The sequence below is a fragment of the Ovis canadensis genome, chromosome 6 (assembly GCF_042477335.2).
Source record: "Ovis canadensis isolate MfBH-ARS-UI-01 breed Bighorn chromosome 6, ARS-UI_OviCan_v2, whole genome shotgun sequence".
NCBI classification, from domain to species: Eukaryota; Metazoa; Chordata; class Mammalia; order Artiodactyla; family Bovidae; genus Ovis; species Ovis canadensis.
In genome coordinates, this window is record NC_091250.1 from 97,492,917 (window position 1) to 97,514,811 (window position 21,895).

General features: G+C 35.6%; 1 protein-coding gene across 11 annotated transcripts in view; it reads right to left on the reverse strand.

The window, feature by feature from the left end:
* The window catches only part of EPHA5 (EPH receptor A5), a 408,801-nt gene that overhangs the window by 176,877 nt on the left and 210,029 nt on the right, over positions 1–21,895 (reverse strand). Inside the window, exons 6-7 of one of the 11 annotated variants that reach the window (XR_011257780.1) lie at positions 17,691–17,746; positions 727–1,373 (exon numbers count right to left, since the gene is read on the reverse strand). The exons of 9 other annotated variants lie outside the window; for them this stretch is intronic. Coding sequence is in view for 1 of the 2 variants with exons in the window: in XM_069594219.1 (XP_069450320.1) it covers positions 17,742–17,746 (5 nt within the window). In the remaining variant the exon portion in view is untranslated. Of the gene's footprint in view, positions 1–726; positions 1,374–15,409; positions 17,747–21,895 lie in introns of those variants that run through there. One more of the 11 variants, XM_069594219.1, reaches the window with a different exon arrangement.

Sequence of the window (21,895 nt, forward strand, 5' to 3'; positions counted from 1 at the left end):
GAATGGTTGAATTTATGAAAACACAGTAAAAACTTTATAATTTATATATTACATAAATAATAACATTACCCTTTATTTCTTCCTCTGCTGAAATCGATTTCTCTTTGATTTGAGAATATATTATATATGTAAACTAATGTGTGCACAGTTACTCAGTCGTGTCCGACTCTGTGCGACCCCATGGACTGTAGCCTGTCAGGCGACTCTGTCCATGGGGATTGTCCAGGCAAGAATACTGGAGTGGGTTTCCCTGCCCTCCTCGAGGAGATCTTCCCAACCCAGGGATCGAACCCAGGTCTCCCACATTGCAGGCTGATTGTTTTACTGTCTGAGCAACTAGGGAAGCCCCTGTAAACTAATATTTGTTAATACTCATTTCTAAATGTATATCCCAGAAGAAGACACAAGAACTCATAATTTCAAATCAATGTGCTTTTCTACAATGGATTGTTTTTCTGTTTAATGAGGAGTCTCATGGCGTAAAATAGTGGTTTTCTAAGCATAGCTTAGCACCTACTACATCAGAATTAGTAGGTATAATTATTAAAAATGTAGATACTTTAACCAACGCTATATCTATTGCATCAGGGTCCTAGATTACGTGAGATGCCAATGTAACATACAAATGTATGCTATTTAGATTCATTATAAGGAAGGTTGCTTAAGAAAAATCTTCTTGAAGGAGGTACCGATAACATGATAAATGACTATATAAACTTCTAATAATTTTTCACATTTATAAATTTTATTTTCAATTATTTTATCTCAAAAATTTGAAGGAATGAATTTAACATCATATGAAGAAATATTAATGGCTCTTCAATACATAGAAAATTAAATCTTCTTACTCTGGTATCAAAGCTTTCCAAAATCATGCACCAGCTTATCTTTCCAAACTTATAATCCCACTGCTCTACATACTTCACAATCAAACTGGACCACCTGAAGTTCTTCACATTCATCTTTTACAATACTTCTCTGCTTTTACTCAATATGCTTCTCCACAGTCTAGCATGTTTTCAGAGCCTCAATATGTCCAAATTCTACCTACATTTCATGACCTTATTCAAACAGTATTTCATGAAATAAGGAGATATTTTATCCTATTATCTGGAAATAATTACTATTTCTTCTGAAAGTCCACAATGATTTACTAATCTCCTTAACAGACCTACTTTTAACTTTATCTTATAGTTACTTGCATGTGTGTATATAAGTATATATATGTATATAATTACTCATTTTATACTCTATACCCACTGAAGAACCTGAATATTCATTGGAAGGACTGATTCTGAAGCTGAAGCTCCAATACTTTGGCCACCTCATACGAACAGCCGACTCATTGGAAAAGATCTTGATGCTGGGAAAGACTGAAGGCAGGAAGACAAGGGGACAACAGAGGATGAGATGACTGGATGGTATCATCGACTGAATGGACATGAATTTGAGCAAACTCCAGGAGGTAGTGAAAGTCAGGGAGGCCTGCCATACTCATAAAGTTGGACATGACTGAGTGATAGAACAACTCACTGAAGACAGTAATTATGATTTCTCTATTTTGAATACTGCCTAGAATAAGGTCTTTCTAATAGTAGGTATCAAAATTATAGACTGCTGCTGCTAAGTCGCTTCAGTCATGTCCAACTCTGTGCGACCCCATAGATGGCAGCCCACCAGGTTTCCCCGTCCCTGAGATTCTCCAGGCAAGAACACTGGAGTGGGTTGCCATTTCCTTCTCCAATAATTGACTAAATGTATTAATAGAAATGAGGTCAATGTAAATATCATATATACATGAATTTGTTCAATCATTCAATTAGCCATTCACTGATAATATTTATTTATGCCCATTTTGTTCCACTTAGAATATTAGATTAATGTCACCATCAATAAGTTTTACTATATTCATTAATATGAATTTACTCTCTTAAGTATCAAAGAAGTCTTTCTCTTTCATTAATTTTAAGTGTGTAGGCCATACAATGGAAATGCATGTGAATTTTCACATCTGGTTTTTCAAGAGACTAGGAATCAGTTACATTTTTACATTCTATTCCAGCAATCAAGGTAAGTGATAAGCATAATCAGAAATCTGAATTATTGTGTTTCTTGCTGTTGGAAATTAAATAGGGGCCAACTATGTACCATGGATATCCTAGGAATATAATAATCATGTTCAATATTTTAATTCCTAATTCAGATTGGATCTAGAAACAAATTAAGAGAAAATATTATATCTTACAAATGGGCTCCAACTCAAATTTTGTGATCTTATACTTGCCAATTTTCATACTCCATCACTACAATGAAAACCAAAGGAAAAACAAAATAGCAATTAAAAAATTAACACTAATTTATAGAAAACTACTTTCCAAATATTCCTCAATTGTGATATATCATGGAAAAATAACTACTTTCTGGGTATTTTCATACTTCTTATACTTATAGGTATTTTCATATACTTACAAATCAACTTATAAATATCATCAACTGCTCAATGTAAGTATGAACGACTAACTGGAGATAAGGTTTTTGCTTGTAATAAGGGAATCAAGTCAGTGATCTTAATTAGTCATTTATGGCTTACTTCTAAGACATGATTATCTGCAAATCTTTTTGTAACTTCTCACATGCAGGATAAGAGGAAAATATACAGCATAATGTTATTTACCATTACAAAATTTTCCAAACATAGGAAAAATAAAACCCCAAATTTATCTGCCTAAGCATTTTCAATCTATTCTTTATTAGAATGGGGATGAAAGAAACACTAACTCTATTAGAACCAACATTGAGGACTGTGTTACTTTTATAAAAGAAATCTAAGGAATTAAGTATTTTGAAATAGAAGGATCAACTAAGAATGTATTTGCTGATTCTAAAATATTCAGCTATTCAAGTCAGCATAAATTACTTGTTTGGTAACTAAAGAGAAAAGGGGTTTTTATTGAGAACTACTATTGTCAATAGAAAACCCCACCAAATCCTATTTTAAAATAATCTACCCTCTGTAAAGAATTACCTTGAACTTCAGCCTGAGAAATTCGTAAATAATGGTCTTTTGACCTTTCCAGTTTTACTGTTTGTTGTAATGTTAATGTCTTGAAAGTGAATAAATATGTTTTAATTTTTAAAATAACACATTTACAGATAGGTACATTTATTCTGGTGATAAAATATGTTTAGCAAAATTAAGTATATATGGGTATAGAGTTATATTTATCTATGTAGAATTTTAATATTATACAGTCAAATTTTAAAGCATATTTTTATAATACATTTTTATTTCCAAATATGAATTTATGTGAATAAAGATAGCCAGACATGATACAAATCTGAGTTTCATCAATAACCATAGTAGTGAATAACTCTTAAACACCATGGGCTTCATTTTTCTTAGCTTCAAATGAAGATTCCATGTAGGATTTTAGAGAATTAAATGACTACAGAATGTAAATTATTTAGCCTTGTGCCTGGAATATATTGAGCTTCCCTGATGGCTCAGAGGGTAAAGCGTCTGCCTGCAATGCAAGAGACCTGGGTTCAATCCCTGGGTCAAGAAGATCCCCTGGAGAAGGAAATGGCAACCCACTCCAGTACTCTTGCTTGGAAAATCCCATGGACAGAGAAGCCTGGTAGACTACAGTCCATGGGATCGCAAAGACACGACTGAGTGACTTCACTCACTGGAATATATTTAATAACTGTTAAAATAATGACTTTTCAAGATCAATGGTCAGATAGAGGAACTATATGATAAAAGCCAAGTAGATATATTTTAATAAAAGAAACTCAGGCTAGGCTTACAGAGATAAACTGACAGAATGTAACTGATATTGAATAATTATGCAGTTAACCAAGTAGAGCATGCCTATTACGGGAGGAATGGACATGGGCATAATGAAGTTGATGGAAAGAAAGGTAGACAGAAAGAAAAGTGAAAATGAAAGTTGCTCAGTCATGTCGAACTCTTCCTGACACTATGGATAGTCTATGGAATTCTCCAGGCCAGAATACCAAACTGGGTAGATGGGGAAGATTCCCTGGAGGAGTAAACAGCAACCAACTCCAATATTCTTGCCCGGAGAGTTCCATGGACAGAAGAGCCTGTCGGGCTACCATCTACAGGGTTACAAAGAGTCAAACACAACTGAAGTGATGGAGCACACATAATTCTATGTAAGCGGATTCAATTTTTTTATGTGAAAAATTTTCTCAGTAAATGAGGAATGATGAAGGTGATAATGAAGTGACATTCATTATGTATTCAGAGCATTTCAAGGCATTTTGAAGTATACCACAGATGCTAGCTATTTTATTAATTTCCAGTTTCTGTAAGGAAAGAGCCCCCAAATTAGGCAACTTAGCTCAACCATTATTTACTATTTCCACAAGTCTAGGCATTGGCTGGGTGATACTTCTGCAGGTCTTGTCTGGATTTAGTCACATGGCTGCATTCATCTCATAGAATGTCTGGACACTAGGCTTGTCCCAGACATCCTCGTTCTCAAGTCTAGGGTTTCTTATGGGAAAGCTGGAGCCCAAACTCTCAAGGCTTTCTCATCTTCCAGAAGGCTAGAGCAGGCTTCCTCAGCAAAGTATGATCTCAGGGTTTCAAGAGGTGGGGTATGGAGCTACCAGTCTTTAGAGTTCTGGGCTAAAGAATTTACACCTCAATTCTCTTACATTCTATTACAAGGAACATCATAAGCCCACCCAGACTGAACAGTTGGAAAAAGAGCTTTCATCTCTTAATGGAAGGAGCTTTAAGTGTTTTTATATTCTATCATAGCTATTATTTTTATTCTAGGACCTGGAAGCTTAAACAGAAATTTCTACGTCTTCATACAGACAGAAGGAAACAAACTCTTTAGCCACATCTCTAAAAAATTTATGATAATTAATGCAATCTTGAGAATATAAAACTGTACTTAGTAGCCATCATTTTTAAGTAAATAATATATTTTTAAATATTTTCCCAGGAGAACAGTGTATAGTACACAGAGATATGTTTGTATTTTTATTGCTGAAGCTGTTACTAATGTTTAATCTAGTACCCGACAAAGAAGTTATATTATGAATGCAAACATAGGCATATAATTTATATTTGCACTGAAACTAAACAGTATTGGTAACAGCTTTTTTTTTTTTTTCAAAAGAAGATAAACTTTCTCTTGGAGAAGGCAATGGCACCCCACTCCAGTACTCTTGCCTGGAAAATCCCATGGACAGAGGAGCCTGGTAGGCTGCAGTCCATGGGGTCGCTAACAGTTGGACACGACTGAGCGACTTCACTTTCACTTTTCACTTTCATGCATTGGAGAAGGAAATGGCAACCCACTCCAGTGTTCTTGCCTGGAGAATCCCAGGGACGGGGGAGCCTGGTGGGCTGCCGTCTCTGGGGTCGCACAGAGTCAGACATGACTGAAGTGACTTAGCAGCAGCAGCAGCAAACTCTCTCTGCCACTTGCAATGTACGTGTTCTCACGGATGTGTTGAGAATCTCACGGATTCTACACCCCTGGCAGCTTTTTATTTGGAAGACCATTCAGGACAAAATACGCTTCCCTTGGGCATTTAGTAATGACATTCACAAGACAAAACTTTATGGTATCTATCTCATAATCTTATGTTAGGCATGAAGTTCATAGTTTCAATGATACCAGTGAAGAAAACTCTTTTACTTAAACTGGATTTTCCTTCTGAATATGTCACAGTCATGAGTTTCTCATAACAAAAGTTATGAGAAATATCACTGCTATTCATAAAGAATCTTTGAAGTAATAAGAAGCTCTTTATACCAGTGTTTGCACTATTAAAAAGAAAGAACATCAAAGAATGCACAAGGTTAACTGTGAAGAGCGCTGAATAGGGATTTCAGACATCCACATCGCAACATAAAATCTTCCAAGTATTAAGTAGCCTTTGACAATTATTTAACTTTCTACTGTCCTCATTAAATCCATTCAGTTAAATATAAATCTTGTCAAATGTTGTCAAAAAGTCACCTACAATATAAATCATATACAAGTCTTTGTAGAATTTTTGTCATTTCATTTTTTATTTTACACAAATAGATTTCTCTTGGCAGGGGCAGGAATATTTTTGGTATTAATATTGTTGCTGATATGTACAGAGATCCTAAATGGAATAAAAAGCAATGGTCACAACTCTTAAAATGTAAACATTAAAGATGATTTAGCAAATAATGAAAAATGCTTCTTGATTTTGAAGTTTAAAGTCTATCTATAAATTTTTCTCAGCAATTAAGGTTAAGCAAATTTTTCATTATTCTATTTGTTTTCCTTCATCTGAAAACTCCATATCCATTAAGATAATAACAATATGAAATGGGAATTTACTTAGAGACCCCACACTGCCTTTCACCTATTCTAAGAAAACCAAAAAAATTGTAGTTTCAGAGTATCATGAAAAATATGAAAGAAAATCCAGGCATATACTAAATAAAGTAATAACTCATTATAAATGTACAGTGTAGGAGGTTTGCAAATGTGCATTGGTTGGGGTTCAATTTTGTTCATTTTAAATAATTAAGTCTCAAAAATCATCTGTCTTTCCACATATAGATTCTTTGCTACAACTTTTCTTCTATCCAGAACCAATGTAAAATGACTAGCATGCCTAGAAATTAAAAAAAAAAAAGAAGAAGAAGAAGAAAATAGAGAAGATATGTGAAATTTGCCTCCAGGAACTGATAGGGCAACACAAAAGACAACCAGGAACTTTTAAGACATTCTATTAACTTAATCTAAATAAATAACAATTTACAATCATACAAGAATTGAAAAACCAAAAGCTGTGATAGTTTTATCTAATAATGATTTTGATGTAACAAATTTTGAAATAATTAAATTCTCAAGTGGATTAATGTACAATTGAAGAAGTATTTTCTTATTTTAAGGAAAAAAACAGGCAATATTATTTAAAACATAGATTATGATCAAATAGTAATGCTGGCAAAATTAGGGTAATTTCATCTGGAAATAAAAATTGTTTTGGGGCTCCTGAAGAGTCAGGATGAATTGGTATTAGTACTGAGAGGAGATCAGTTCTCTATTAATAAAATACTTACAAAAATAACCTGATTTTTGAAAATTAATAACATTTTGATTAATTTCATTATTTATTTAATCATTTATGAGTACCTGCTGTATGTTAGAAGTATACTAATCAGTGAGACTTGAGTCATAGATAAACATACATAATTTCTGCCCTCAAGGAGCTTATGGGCTTCCCAGGTGGATCATGGGAAACAGATGCGGAAACAGTGGAAAGTGTCAGACTTTATTTTTCTGGGCTCCAAAATCACTGCAGATGGTGATTGCAGCCATGAAATTAAAAGATGCTTACTTCTTGGAAGGAAAGTTATGGCCAACCTAGACAGCATATTGAAAAGCAGAGATATTACTTTGCCAACAAAGGTCCGTCTAGTCAAGGCTATGGTTTTTCCAGTGGTCATGTATGGATGTGAGAGTTGGACTCTGAAGAAAGCTGAATGCCGAAGAATTATCGCTTTTAAACTGTGGTGTCAGAGAAGACTCTTGAGAGTCCCTTGGACTGCAAGGAGATCCAACAAGTCCATCCTAAAGGAGATCAGTCCTGGGTGTTCTGTGGAAGGACTGATGCTAAGGCTGAAATTCCAATACTTTGGGCCACCTCATGCCCTAGAAGAGTTGACTCATTGGAAAAGACTCTGATGCTGGGAGGGACTGGGGGCAGGAGGAGAAATGAATGACAGAGGATGAGATGACTAGATGGCATCACCAAGCCAGTGGACATGAGTTTGGGTGAACTCCAGGAGTTGGTGATGGACCTGGCGTGCTGCAATTCATGGGTTCACGAAGAGTCAGACACAACTGAGCGACTGAACTGAACTGAAATGAGGTGGATCAATCCCTAGGTCAGGGAAGATCCCATGGAAAAGGAAATGGCAACCCACACCAGTATTCTTCCCTGGGAAATCCTATGGCAGAGAAGCCCGGCAGAGTACTGTCCATGGGATCGTAAAGAGTTGGACATGACTTAGCAACTAAACAACAACAACAAGGAGCATATAGTACAGAGAGGTAAATAAATAAGAAAGGAAATGAAAGCATACTTGCGTGAGAGTGATAAGTGTTTCAGAACACTGAAGTGAAACATCTATCTCAGATTTGTCGATTTAAAGACAGCTTCTTGAAAGGAGTCATCTTAGCTGAGAAATAAATATTGAGTAGGAGCTACCCAAACAAAGTAAAGGTAACAGGGATCTAGGGGGTGTCTCCTATGTGGCGTTCCATGCTATAAGCTAATCAAATGACATCTGTTAATGCAGGTTTGAGAATCAGAAAGATGTAACTCTTTTGCTGTATAAACAGCAGTCTGGAATTTTCTAAGACAATATGCTTAGTAGCTCAATTGTGTCTGACTCTCGTGATCCCATAGCCTGTAGCCTGACAGGCTCCTCTGTTCATGGGATTCTCCAGAGAAGAAAAGTAAAGTGGATTGCCATTTCCTTCTCAGGGAATATTCCTGACTCAGGAATTGAACCCAGGTCTCCTGCATTGCAGGTAGACTCTTTACCAACTGAGCTACAAGGGAAGTCCAATAGGTACAAATAGGTATTCTATTAGAATACCTATTCTAAGTCCAAGCAGGTATTCTAAGACAATACCTATTTGTAAAAAGATTTTCAGTCATTTGTTCCTTCACTCATTCTTCCAACAAATAATTATCAAATTCTTTCTACATGCACGTGCATTTCTTGGCAAGAAAGAGTAGTAATATTCCTGCACTTGATAGAACTTACATTCTCAGGGTGAAACAAAAAAGATACACAAAGCCAATTACATAGTGTTAGAAAGAGCTATGTTGTGTGCAAAAAATAAATAAAACTGGTAAGTGGGATAAGAAAGGTCAAGATGAAGGACGTGTGTGAGTGCAGGTGCATGTGAACTAGCATAAGCACACATTTATAAACAGGATGGCCAGGAAACATTTCTGAAGAGATATTTATGCAAAAGGCATTTATGAGGCCTTGGAAGAAAAGCTATGACAAACCTAGACAGTGTATTAAAGAGCTGAGACATCACTTTGCCCACAAAGGTAATAGAGTCAAAGTTATGTTTTTTTCAGTACTCATGTATGATGTGAGAGTTGGACCATAAGTAAGGCTGAGTTCTGAAGAATTGATGCTTTTGAACTATGGTGCTCATAAAAACTCTTGAGAGTCCCTTGGACTGCACGGAGATCAAATCAGTCAAACCTAAAGGAAATCAGTCCTGAATATTCATTGGAAAGACTGATGCTGAAGCTTCAATATCTTGGCCACCTGATACAAAGAGCCTACTCACTGGAAAAGACGCTGATGCTGAGAAAGACTGAAGGCAAAAGGAGGGGACAACAGAGGATAAGATGGTTAAATAGCATCACTAACTCAATGGACATGAGTTGACCAAACTCTGGGAAATTGTGAAACACAGAGAAGCCTGGTGTGCTGCATGCAGTCCATGGGGTTTCAAAAGTTGGACACTACTTAACAATTGAACAACAACAACAATGCTAAAGTAGGAAGACATATGGTAATTTTGGAGAAGATGGTTCCAGGTATAAGTAATAGGAAGAAGAAAAGTCCTGAGATGTAAACATACATGGAAATTTCAATGATTAACAAGGAGGCAAGCATACCTGGTAAAGTGAGTAAATGAGAAAGTACAGGGAGATGAGGTCAGCCAAAGAAAGATCCTATAGGCAAAGAAAGATCCTATAGATCCTTCAGGTCAGTGTCATTTACTCTGAGAAAGATACAAGGAGTCATGAGAAAATTCTGAGCTGGGAACTGGTATCATTTGATGTATTTTACAGAGATATCTGTGGCTGTTTTGCAGAAAATAAACTCGGGAAGTCTAAGGGTAAGCAAAGGCATTCATGAGGAGACTATAATAATCATTTAAAATAACAGTGGTTTAATCAAAGTGTTAGCAATGGAATGGGTTGGACATAACTGAATTATGGGTTCATATGGGTGTATATGGAGAAGGGAATGGTAACCCACTCCAGTATTCTTGCCTGGAGAATGCCATGGATGGAGAAGCCTGGTAGGCTACAGTTCATGGCGTCACAAAGAGTAGGACACGACTGAGTGACTGCACTTTCACTTTCACTGGTGTATATAAAAAAACTAAGTTTTATTCCTCAAATCCATCTATCTACCCTTTACTGTGCTACAGTTTTCTTAAGAGTTTTGATGGGACTGACTCTACATCTGGGTTAGTGATAAGGACCCTGAAGACATCCTTAGGGGAGCCCACGGGGAATGAGCCAGCCTGTCTATTCCCAACCCCTCATCACAGTGATGGATTCTGTGGTATCTCTCTCTCATTCTGTCTTTCCACTTGAAGTCTAGGACTTTTAGCTGATAAATTGAGGAAGAGAAATTTTCTTTCCTTCTTGTACGGTGTGTTATACACAACTAATGTCTGGAATTGCTTCAGCCATTTTGCTACCATAAGATAATTCCATTTTGAGTCAAAACAGACCAAGAAGAGGATCAGGCTCTAAAAATCTCAGAGACATGGAGTGAGATCCATGATAAAATAGTTTCTAAAACTTGTGCTTTTCAATGAAAAAATATATTCCCTGCATTGCTTAAGTGCATTCTAGTTGAATTTATGTTATCTGCAGCCTTTTGGTTGCTGTAGAGCCAAACAACTATGAGTTTAAATACATAATCTGTTAACATAGGAAATAATGTGTAAAATAGGGATATAAGTTACATAGTTCAATGAGCTAGTGTGAGAAGAAAATAAGATACTGGGTGATGCCTTTGGTTTTTTGTATTTTAGAAAATATTATGTAAGAAAAAATACATATATGATGTATTTCATATATAGGATAATTAAACTCTTGTATAGGATATTTAAAATACCAAAGCCATAGTTGGATTAGAGAAAATCTGAAATACCTTGAGTTTTTCAATACAAAAGGTCAGGACTGGATGAATGTGAAGAATGTAAAGGCTATTTAATAGCTATTTGGTAAAGAGGACCAGATTCAGGGATAAAAGGCAAACCCTGCCTCTATCTTCAATTTTACCAAAAATATTTTAGATATTTTGCTAGAAAATTTAGTTAACATATCTCTATAAAACTAGAACTTGGCACCTAGTGATATGTGTTTTTGCTATAACCATCATTATCATTATTGTCAGTATATTTAAAGTAAGTTTAAGGAATATTCAATTAAGAATTTAAAATAGTTTCATTCTTTTACAAGTGGTTGACCTTTCTTCCCAGCACCACTTGTTAAAGAGATTGTCTTTAATCCATTGTATATTCTTGCCTCCTTTGTCGAAGATAAGGTGTCCATAGGTGTGTGGATTTATCTCTGGGTTTTCTATTTTGTTCCATTGATCTATATTTCTGTCTTTGTGCCAGTACCATACTGTCTTGATGACTGTGGCTTTGTAGTAGAGCCTGAAGTCAGGCAGGTTGATTCCTCCAGTTCCATTCTTCTTTCTCAAGACTGCTTTGGCTATTCGAGGTTTTTTGTATTTCCATACAAACTGTGAAATTATTTGTTCTAGCTCTGTGAAAAATACCGCTGGTAGCTTGATAGGGATTGCATTGAATCTGTAGATTGCTTTGGGTAGTATACTCATTTTCACTATATTGATTCTTCTGATCCATGAACATGGTATATTTCTCCATCTATTAGTGTCCTCTTTGATTTCTTTCACCAGTATTTTATAGTTTTCTATAACTAGGTCTTTAGTTTCTTTAGGTAGATATATTCCTAAGTATTTTATTATTTTTGTTGCAATGGTGAATGGATCGTTTCCTTAATTTCTTTTTCTATTTTCTCATCATTAGTGAAAAGGAATGCAAGGGATTTCTGTGTGTTGATTTTATATCCTGCAACTGTACTATATTCATTGTTTAGCTCTAGTACTTTTCTGGTAGAGTCTTTAGGGTTTTCTATGTAGAGGATCATGTCATCTGCAAACAGTGAGAGTTTTACTTCTTGTTTTCCAATTTGGATTCCTTTTATTTCTTTTTCTGCTCTGATTGCTGTGGCCAAAACTTCTGAAACTAGATTACTTTCTAACATCATACACAAAAATAAACTCAAAATGGATTAAAGATCTAAACGTAAGACCAGAAACTATAAAACTCCTAGAGAACATAGGCAAAACACTCTCTGACATAACTCACAGAAGGATCCTCTATGACCCACCTCCCAGAATATTGGAAATAAAAGCAAAAATAAACAAATTGGATCTAATTAAACTTAAAAGCTTTTGCACAACAAAGGAAACTATAAGCAAGGTGAAAAGACAGCCTTCAGAATGGGAGAAAATAATAGCAAATGAAGCAACTGACAAACAACTAATCTCAAAAATATACAAGCAACTTATGCAGCTCAACTCCAGAAAAATAAACGGCCCAATCAAAAAAAAAAAAAAAACAGCCAAAGAACTAAATAGACATTTCTCCAAAGAAGACATACAGATGGCTAACAAACACATGAAGAGATGCTCAACATCACTCATTATCAGAGAAATGCAAATCAAAACCACGATGAGGTACCATTTCACGCCAGTCAGAATGGCTGTGATCCAAAAGTCTATAAGCAATAAATGCTGGAGAGGGTGTGGAGAAAAGGGAACCCTCTTACACTGTTGGTGGGAGTGCAAACTAGTACAGCCACTATGGAGAACAGTGTGGAGATTCCTTAAAAAACTGGAAATAGAACTGCCTTATGACCCAGCAATCCCACTGCTGGGCATACACACCGAGGAAATCAGAATTGAAAGAGACACGTGTACCCCAATGTTCATCGCAGCACTGTTTATAATAGCCAGGACATGGAAGCAACCTAGATGTCCATCAGCAGATGAATGGATAAGAAAACTGTGGTACATATACACAATGGAGTATTAGCCATTAAAAAGAATACATTTGAATCAATTCTAATGAGGTGGATGAAACTGGAGCCGATTACACAGAGTGAAGTAAGCCAGAAAGAAAAACACCAATACAGTTTACTAATGCATATATATGGAATTTAGAAAGATGGTAAGGATAACCCTGTATGCGAGACAGCAAAAGAGACACAGATGTATAGAACGGACTTTTGGACTCTGAGGGAGAGGGAGAGGGTGGGATGATTTGGGAGAATGGTATTGAAACATGTATAATATCACATAAGAAACAAATCACCAGTCTAGGTTCGATGCAGGGTGCAGGATGCTTTTGGCTGGTGCACTGGGATGATTCAGAGGGATGGTGTGGCGGGGGTAGGGGGGAAGGGGGTTCGGGATTGGGAACAAGCGTACACCCGTGGCGGATTCATGTTGATGTGTGGAAAAACCAATACAATATTGTAAAGTAAAATAAAATAATAATAATAAAGAAAGAAAGAAAAAATAATAATTTAAAATTAAAAAAATTAAATAAATTCTGATTAAATATAAAAAAAACTATTGATATTACTAAAACAAAACCAAATAATAAAATTAAGGGAAAGCATGCTTGTTAAACTAGAGTCTAGTTGCATCACTGACGTGACTTTCTAACAAAAGAACAGTTTTTGTTTTTTTTTTCAAGATAGTATGGTTAGTCCTTTTCAAAGTTCATACAGTGTTGAGCTGAATAACCTCATCTTATGTGGAGGTAACTAAAGAAGCCTGCAAGGGATTTTCTAAATGCTTAATATAACATTTATTTTCTTTGCTATCTTGTAATAACCAAGCTTATGAATACTATCTTCACCAAAAGCAGCATAGTGACATACAGTGTTAGATTTTTTTTTTTCTGTAAAGGAAAAGTAATGGTAGTACTAGAAATAATGATAGTGCTTTAGAAAGTAGAGGAAAAAAATATAAACTACATGATACCTACCAATTATATAAGTGTGTGATTTCATAGTTTCAGGAGGCAAGTCACTAATATTTCCAGTCTAAATCCATGGAAAAATAAACTTAAATCCCGTTTAAAACTGACTGTTTAGCTCCCTCTAAGTGTACCAATTGGACATGACTGAGCATGCAGGAAAAGTATCAATATTAACATCTTATTGGAAAATGTTTAAAATTATTCATTTACTCTTTGAATCCGTTATCTTCACTCCAAGGAAGCCCTTTATCCTTATATATAAAATTTAATAGTGTAAAGTTAACCAAAACAAAAATAGAGTAGTACCCACCCCACAACCTTTCCTACATTTTCACTTTTCATGGTTTCAGACACCCCTAGTCAACATCAGTTCAAAGACATTAAATGGAAAATTCCAGAAATTAACATTTCATAAATTTTTAATTTCCCACTGTTCCGAGTAGTGTGATATTAATAAAATCTTGCACCGACCTGCTCCATCCCACCTAGGATTTCTAACCATTGACATCCTCTGCTCTTGACATCCAGAAATCCACATCTTTAATGCTATATGATCCAGGACTACCTAAGGCAGATGATCTTCCTTCGGCTAGGTCATCAGAAGGTTAATAGCAGCCTAATGCCACATCACAATGCCTAGGTCATTCATTTTATCTCATCAAAAGGCATTTTATCATCTCATATCACCACAAAGAATGAAAGATTTGTACAGTACAATAAGATATTTTAAGAGAGAGTTTATATTGATATAACATAGTATTTTGTTATAACTGTTCTATTATTAAGAGTTATTGCCATTAATCTCTTACTGTGCCTAATTTATGAATTAAATTTTATCATAGACATGTACATATAGGAAAAACACAGTATATCTGTACAGGGCTCCATACTATCCAAGGGTTTAGGTATCTGCTGGGGGTTGTGGAATGCATTCTCTGCAGGTAAGGGGGGAATACTGTATACCACTAAACTACTACCACCATGTCCATTACTACCAGTAATAACTTTAAAACACTACTGATTTACTGTCTACCAAGGACTCGTCTGAAAGACAACTATATCTTTCTATATCTCACCATATAAAGGGTTAATTAAGCATAAGCAATAACAAGTGAGGTCTTATTAATATGGGCAGATGGCTGATGACAGAAGTTATAGCCTGAAACTTTAGTAATTTATAAAATAATGAATTTTTTCACCTTTAAATGTCATTTGCTACTTCATTAGGGAAAAATAATGATTGTTTAAAAAAATAGAAAGACATCCTCTAAATTCATATACTTTAAATACATAGATATAATAAAAGCAGAGAGATACGTTGGTTGGAATAATATTGTATTTGTTTTTGGTTCATACCACAAGCCTAAGGGAAATCATTGCTTGAGATGCAGTTTAAGCATCGGTTTGCAGTACAGGTCATATCCTCAGGCCTTTCAGGCTTGAAAATTCAACAAACTAGCCTCTCTTTTCTTACTAATGGAAGAAATTTATAAAAAGTGAGATCAAAAGCCAGCACTCAAAGTAATTTTAATGGAAAATATTTCACATCTTCAAATAAATTCCTCAAGCTTGATGCTTGTTTTGACAAAGAAGATATTGGTGTCTTTGTGCCAAGCTACAAAATCAGTAATTTGCTCTGACTGAATTCCAATAAAGCATTAAATGGACTGTCAAATATTAATAAAATTAGATGTAACAGAGTAAATTAAAATACTCCCAATAGTCAAAAATCTTAAGATACTTTTTTCTCAGTTCATTTTGTGTTACTATATCATTCAATAATAGGTCATTATCAACACAGATTGATTATGCTGGCATTATGTTCACCAAACTAGGCATGTCTATTAAAATAGATATAAGGGCAGTTACAAAATAGTGTATCTTTTTTTTCAAATAAATGCAACTATATATACTAAGTGGATTTGAATAAATGCCTCTATAGATACGTATATGAGATAAAGGAAGCAAAATACAGAGAAAAATGTGAAGTCAATAAGTCAATTCATATTTGATGCTATTGCTGCTGAGCTTAATAGCCAAGTGATCATTAATTCTCTTGTTTTATTTTATTAGACTTTATTCTTCAATTCTTTACTTCTTCTGAGGAAAAATACACTTCTAGGGTTGGAGTAGGATGGACTTTTTAAACTGCTTTTATATCTTTCAGAATGCTCAATAAAGTATAATTAATGCAGAGGGTGTTGAATAAATAATGTTTGAATGAATGGCAGTCAATTTCAGAAAAATCACATGAACAAGTCATTTCAGCACTCTGTGCAAAAAAAGTTTTAGTATTCTAAGTAAACTTCATTTAGAACCTAATAGAGGACTCATGCATATGCTTGACTTAAACATGATTTCATATCTGTGTCTTCATGCTTATGCTACATCAGATCACTGTCAATGCTTTCACAACTTTGTTCACAAGGAAGCAGGAGCTCTTACTCTTGAGAGCAAGAGCACTTCAGAGAGGTTTAAAACAAACTGATATGTTATCCATATTAATTTATAATATCCATGTTTATGCAAATAAGTTCTTAGCATACATGCCAATGGGATGAATCAGTGAACATTTCAAATGCTGAGTTGCTACAATTCTGTACTCAACCATGAGAATATTTGATAGTTCACATTGGAAATGGATTTTTGAGCACTATTCTGCTAAACAGGGAGTGAGTTTACAATAAGAATTACACAAAGCTAGTTTAAAAGCTTCCAAGTGAATAGTAAGCAGAATAGGGTACCTACATTAGTGAGAAAGAGAATAGTATTAACAAAATCATTGCTGGTGTATATATAGAATGTCAGCAGGTATTTTCTAAAGAGCTTTTTAGAAAAGCGACATCAAGGAATTCAGATTAAAAGGTGTTACCATCTCACTAGAGAGGAGGAACATGAAACAAATATCAACCTCCTGCAAGCGTAATTTTTCTCAAATGTGGGCTGAACACCCTGCAGCAGGATGTGTGTGTGTGTTAAAAAATGCATATTTTTGGACCCTCCCTTGGATACACTGAATCAAAAATCCAGGCTGTGCAGTCCATGAGTCCATAAATACACTATAGATTGAAAAGACTATGCATTGCTCTTAAGCAGCATAGTATTCATTATACAAAATTTCTCTCTGGAATGAGTTCAGCCATTCACAGTGAATCTTTTTGTCAAGATTATAGAGTGTCTAAAGAAAGAGAGATTAAGAAAGTAGGAAAGTCAGCTAGGCAGTAGACTTTACATAAAAATGTCTTATTTCAGAGTTTTGGAACACCTAAACCTGCGTATTACAATCAGGACTCTGTGTCTGGGTCCTTAATTTAAAAGAGATGGGATGGGGAGATGCATCCAACATAAATAAGAAAGCAAAAATTTTGGCATTTGAAGAATTCCAAAAAGAATTTAAACATATTACACATCATACCAATAACTGAAATTACAACATTAATTAAAATAATAAACAATTCAACTCATTTTTCTAAAAAATATCTTAAGAAACACAGGTTCTAGGCACTATTATGATTCCCAGGGGGAGATTCCAGAAAATAGATAAGAAAGCACATACTTATATTGCGTGTACTCCAGGTTACATTAGAGAGGAAAGCCCAAACTGTAGAGCAGGGAAAACTTTTCTTAAGGAAACAGTGATTTAAGCAGATCTGAAGACTGAGCTATCTAGGACAATGATGACTAATAAGAAACAGGCTTCGAGCAGAGGAAATAGCAAGACTGACTAGTGATTTAAGCACACTAGCTCTAGAGTAAGAATTTCCTGGTTTAGATTCCTATTCCCTCACTTACTAGATTTGTGACCTTGGGCAAATCACTTCACATTTTTAAACTTCAGTTTCTTCATCCTAAAAATGGGAATAATAATAATATTATGTCATGAAGATATTGCTAGAATTAAATAAGAAAAAGCAAATAAAGTTCTTTGCATAGCAATATGCACACTGTAAGCGCTGAAACATGCTAGCCATCATCGATCATCTTTGTCATTGTTACCACAGTAGATCAAAGAGAGAAAGAGAGGGAACAGAAGTCCCTGAAGTGTCTTTTTAGAAACCAGAGGAGTCTCTAGAAAGATTCTTGCCAGTGAACCAAAAGAAGTATTTTGATGATTTCTAAAAATATTCCACCCCCATCTGCTAATCCTTATTAAATAAACCAGAAATGAAATATGGACAAATTCATTACATTAGTGTCTCATCTTTGAACTGTGTTTTCCAAGCAGAAATAAGCATAGGAAAAGCTCAGAATGTGTGCCTCACTTAAGCCAAGTTTCAATGCAAATGGGCAGTTGCAGTCAGTAAAATTAAAGGATTTTTGTTGGTAGCCATAATGAGTACATTAACCTGGTCACAGAAGATCAATATGACACCAATGAAGAGATATTCATGATATGTAATTACAGAAAACATTATTTTTTTGTCTCTAGATAGTCTTCATTAGAAACTTCAAGAACTGACAAATCAATATTTATCTTTTAATAGAAATAATGTAGCTAAAAATTGTGTCTTTGTCCAAATACATTTTGATAAAAACAAAAATCATGTGACTGTTTCCTATATGCAAAGTATTGCTCTTACTTTGATGCTGTTTCTCTGCTTATTTCCTTATGTTAATTGTTCTAGGTATTTTACTGAATTTGAAAAATTTCAATGCTAATATAAAACTCAGTATTTTAAGAAATCATTGAAGAGAGAGTCATCATTGGAAAAAATAAATTTCATTATTTATTCCTATAAGCTTGAAGTAGGTTTTTTTGGTTGTTGTTACCTGAGGCATCACTGATTCTATGTTATTTTTCACTTTATTTTTCTCTTCCATTTTACTTCACCAGTGAGTTTGTCTATACAATACTCATAAAGTCTAAAACCTATTTATCTCATGTGTGTATTCAGGCGCTAAGTTGTGTCCAACTCTTTGTGACCCCATCAACTGCAGCCTGCCAGGCTCCACTGTCCATGGAATTTTCCAGGTAAGAATACTTGAAAGAAAGTGAAAAGTGAAAGTGAGGTCGCTCAGTCGTGTCCGACTCTCGCGACCCCATGGACTGTAGCCTTCCAGGCTTTTCCGTCCATGGGATTTTCCAGGCAAGAGTACTGGAGTGGGATGCCATCGCCTTCTCCAGGGGATCTTTCCAACCCAGGGATCGAACACGGGTCTCCTGCATTGCAGACAGACGCTTTACCATCTGAGCCACCGGGGAAGCCCCAAAGAATACTTGAGCCCCAAGAATACTTGAGTGGGTTGTTATTTCCTTCTCTAGGGGATCTTCCCAACCCAGAGATAGAATCTGCGTCTCCTGCTTCTCCTGCACTGGCAGATGGATTCTTTACTACTGAGACACCTGTAAAGGCTTATTTATCTCATTTGTGTGTACATGTTAAGTCACTTCAGTTGTGTTCGACTCTTTGTGACCCTATAGACTGTAGCCCGCCAGGCTTTTCTGTCCATGGGATCCTCCAGGTAAGAACACTGGAGTGGGCTGAAATGCCCTCCCCCAGGGGATCTTCTTGACCCAAGGATCAAACCCATGTCTTTTATGTCTTCTGTATTGACAGGTGGGTTCTTCACCACTAGCATCACCTGAGAAACTTTTCCATGAACTCACACTGTTGAAAAGTTTTATATAAACTACTATAGTAACATTTATCAATGTCTGCCTGCAATGCGGGAGACCTGGGTTCAATTCCTGGGTCGGGAAGATCTCCTAGAGAAGGAAATGGCAATCCACTTCAGCACTCTTGCCTGGAAAATCCCATGGATGGAGGAGCCTGATAGGCTACAGTCCATGGGGTCGCAAAGAGTCAGACACGACTGAGCGACTTCACTCACTATTATGTACTAAGCATTACTCTGTTTTATAGATATTAACTGAGTGAAAATCACTATATTAAGGCTTTAAATTGCATACAGAATGCTCACAAATTGGGTAGTCAGAGGATCTGGGTCTCTGTCCCTGGTGAACTGGTATGTAAAGTGCAGTGGATGTATGAAAGCTCACTGGATGGCAAAAACAACATTAAGTGGATCTAGAAAACATTTTTATTATGGTGAAAAAAATTAGTTGTCAGAATGAGACATTTAATATAACTATTACATGAAATTCCCTGGAGGAGGAAATGGCAACCCACTCCAGTATTTTTGCCTAGAGAATCCCATGGACAGAGGAGCCGGCGGGCTACAGTCCATGAGGTCGCAAAAAGTCGGACACGACTGAGTGACTAATATATAATATAATATTTACGTGAAATTAAAAACCTATGCATACAATACTAAATAAATTTTTAATAAGAATACTTATGCAGAGAAATAAGCAATCCATGTAAAGGGTACTGTTTAGGAAAATGGCAAATGGATTTAGGATAAAAGCAGTACATAAAAAATATCAATATATAAACCACAGGAGGACCTTGCATAGTTCAAACATGGTAATGTGCCATGTTTGAGTTAAGAGATATCATTAACTCTCATCATCTGAAGTAAAAAGAAAATACAGAACAAAGGAAAGAAAGAACAATGGAAGGAAAGAGTGAAGAAAGGAAGGATGGAGGGGGAAAGAAGAAAGAGCAGGAGGCAGGAATGGAAGAGGAAGTGAGAGAGAAAGATAGGATGGACAAATCTTACTTGAAAAAACATATTTCTTCAGAATAATGGAGGTAACTGGGTTAACTACAGGCAGAAATTTTAATTCAAATTGAACAAATTCATGGATATCATAGTTTTAATATGGTGGCAAATCTGAAGATTTTTCAGCAGTTTCAAGCTTGAGATTCTGAAGTAGTATGCTACTAATGGCAACAACAATTGCAATAAGGTTAAGTGCCTGTCATTTATTGCTTGACAGCTGCAGTAGCCATGTTTTGCTTCATTAAGCCAGATCTGTGGTAGAGTACTGGGCATTTCTCCTGAAACTTAGCCCTTATCTTTGAAACTATTTTTCTCAATGATTGTATAAGCCACTTAATACCCTTTATTGCAGGCTTCTTCTGTTTAAACCACTTAGAGTAAATTTTGTTTACAACTAAGAAAATTGACATTAAAACCTAAAAAACGTTCCCAAAAGAGAAGTGTTGCAGGCAAAAGTCTTTTAAAAGAATGGGAGTTTGGACCTGTGATTTGACTGGTTAAATTTCAGTGTAGCAAGAACCTATGTAGTTTTTAAAGGATGTTGCTAGTTTTAATCTAACAGCAGCAGATATATAGTGGCTGTGTCTTACCACCTCTGATCACTGCAAATAAAGGGATTCTTGAAGATATTTTTGGTGACCAAATTTCATCTGCTTTAGTCTTGCCCATGGTGGCTCAGTAGGTAAAGAATCTGCCTGCAACGAGAGAGACCTGGGATCCCCCCTGGGTCAGGAAAATGCCCTAGAGAAGGTTATGGCAATCCATGCCATTTTTTTGCCTGGAGAATTCCATAGATAGAGGAGCCTTGTGAGCTATAGTCTATAGGGTTGCAAAGAGCTGGATGCAACGGAGCAACTTTCAGTTTCACTCAGTACTATAAAATCATGAGAAAAAACAAGAAATATAGGTGGGACAGGATGAGTTTGGTTGCACTGCAGAATTTAAAAAGGTAAAATTAGTGTCTCAAAGTTTAAATTTCTCTGTTCAATTCATATTGAGATGATCAGAGTCTTCATGCTATAAATATCTCATGTCCTCTTAGGATGACAGAACTGTGCAACAAAAACCAAGTCTTAGACCACAGAATTCCTGAACTGCTAAAATTATGGATTTATTGCCTTGCCTTATGAGAAAATGAAGCCACTGATTGGAAAACATGAAATCCTGAGCATTGGACTGTGGATATGGGGGAGAAAACAGATGACTGAAAATATTCTCAGCTTCTAAAACTTACTGAGTCTCTCTTACTACCATTAAGTTCTTCCACACCTGGCTGAGGAAGCTATTCCTTGATGTCTTCAATACCTTATCTAAGATCATTAAGTGATAAAAGGAAGTATTTGTCTTTTTGCTCAAACATATTTACTCCA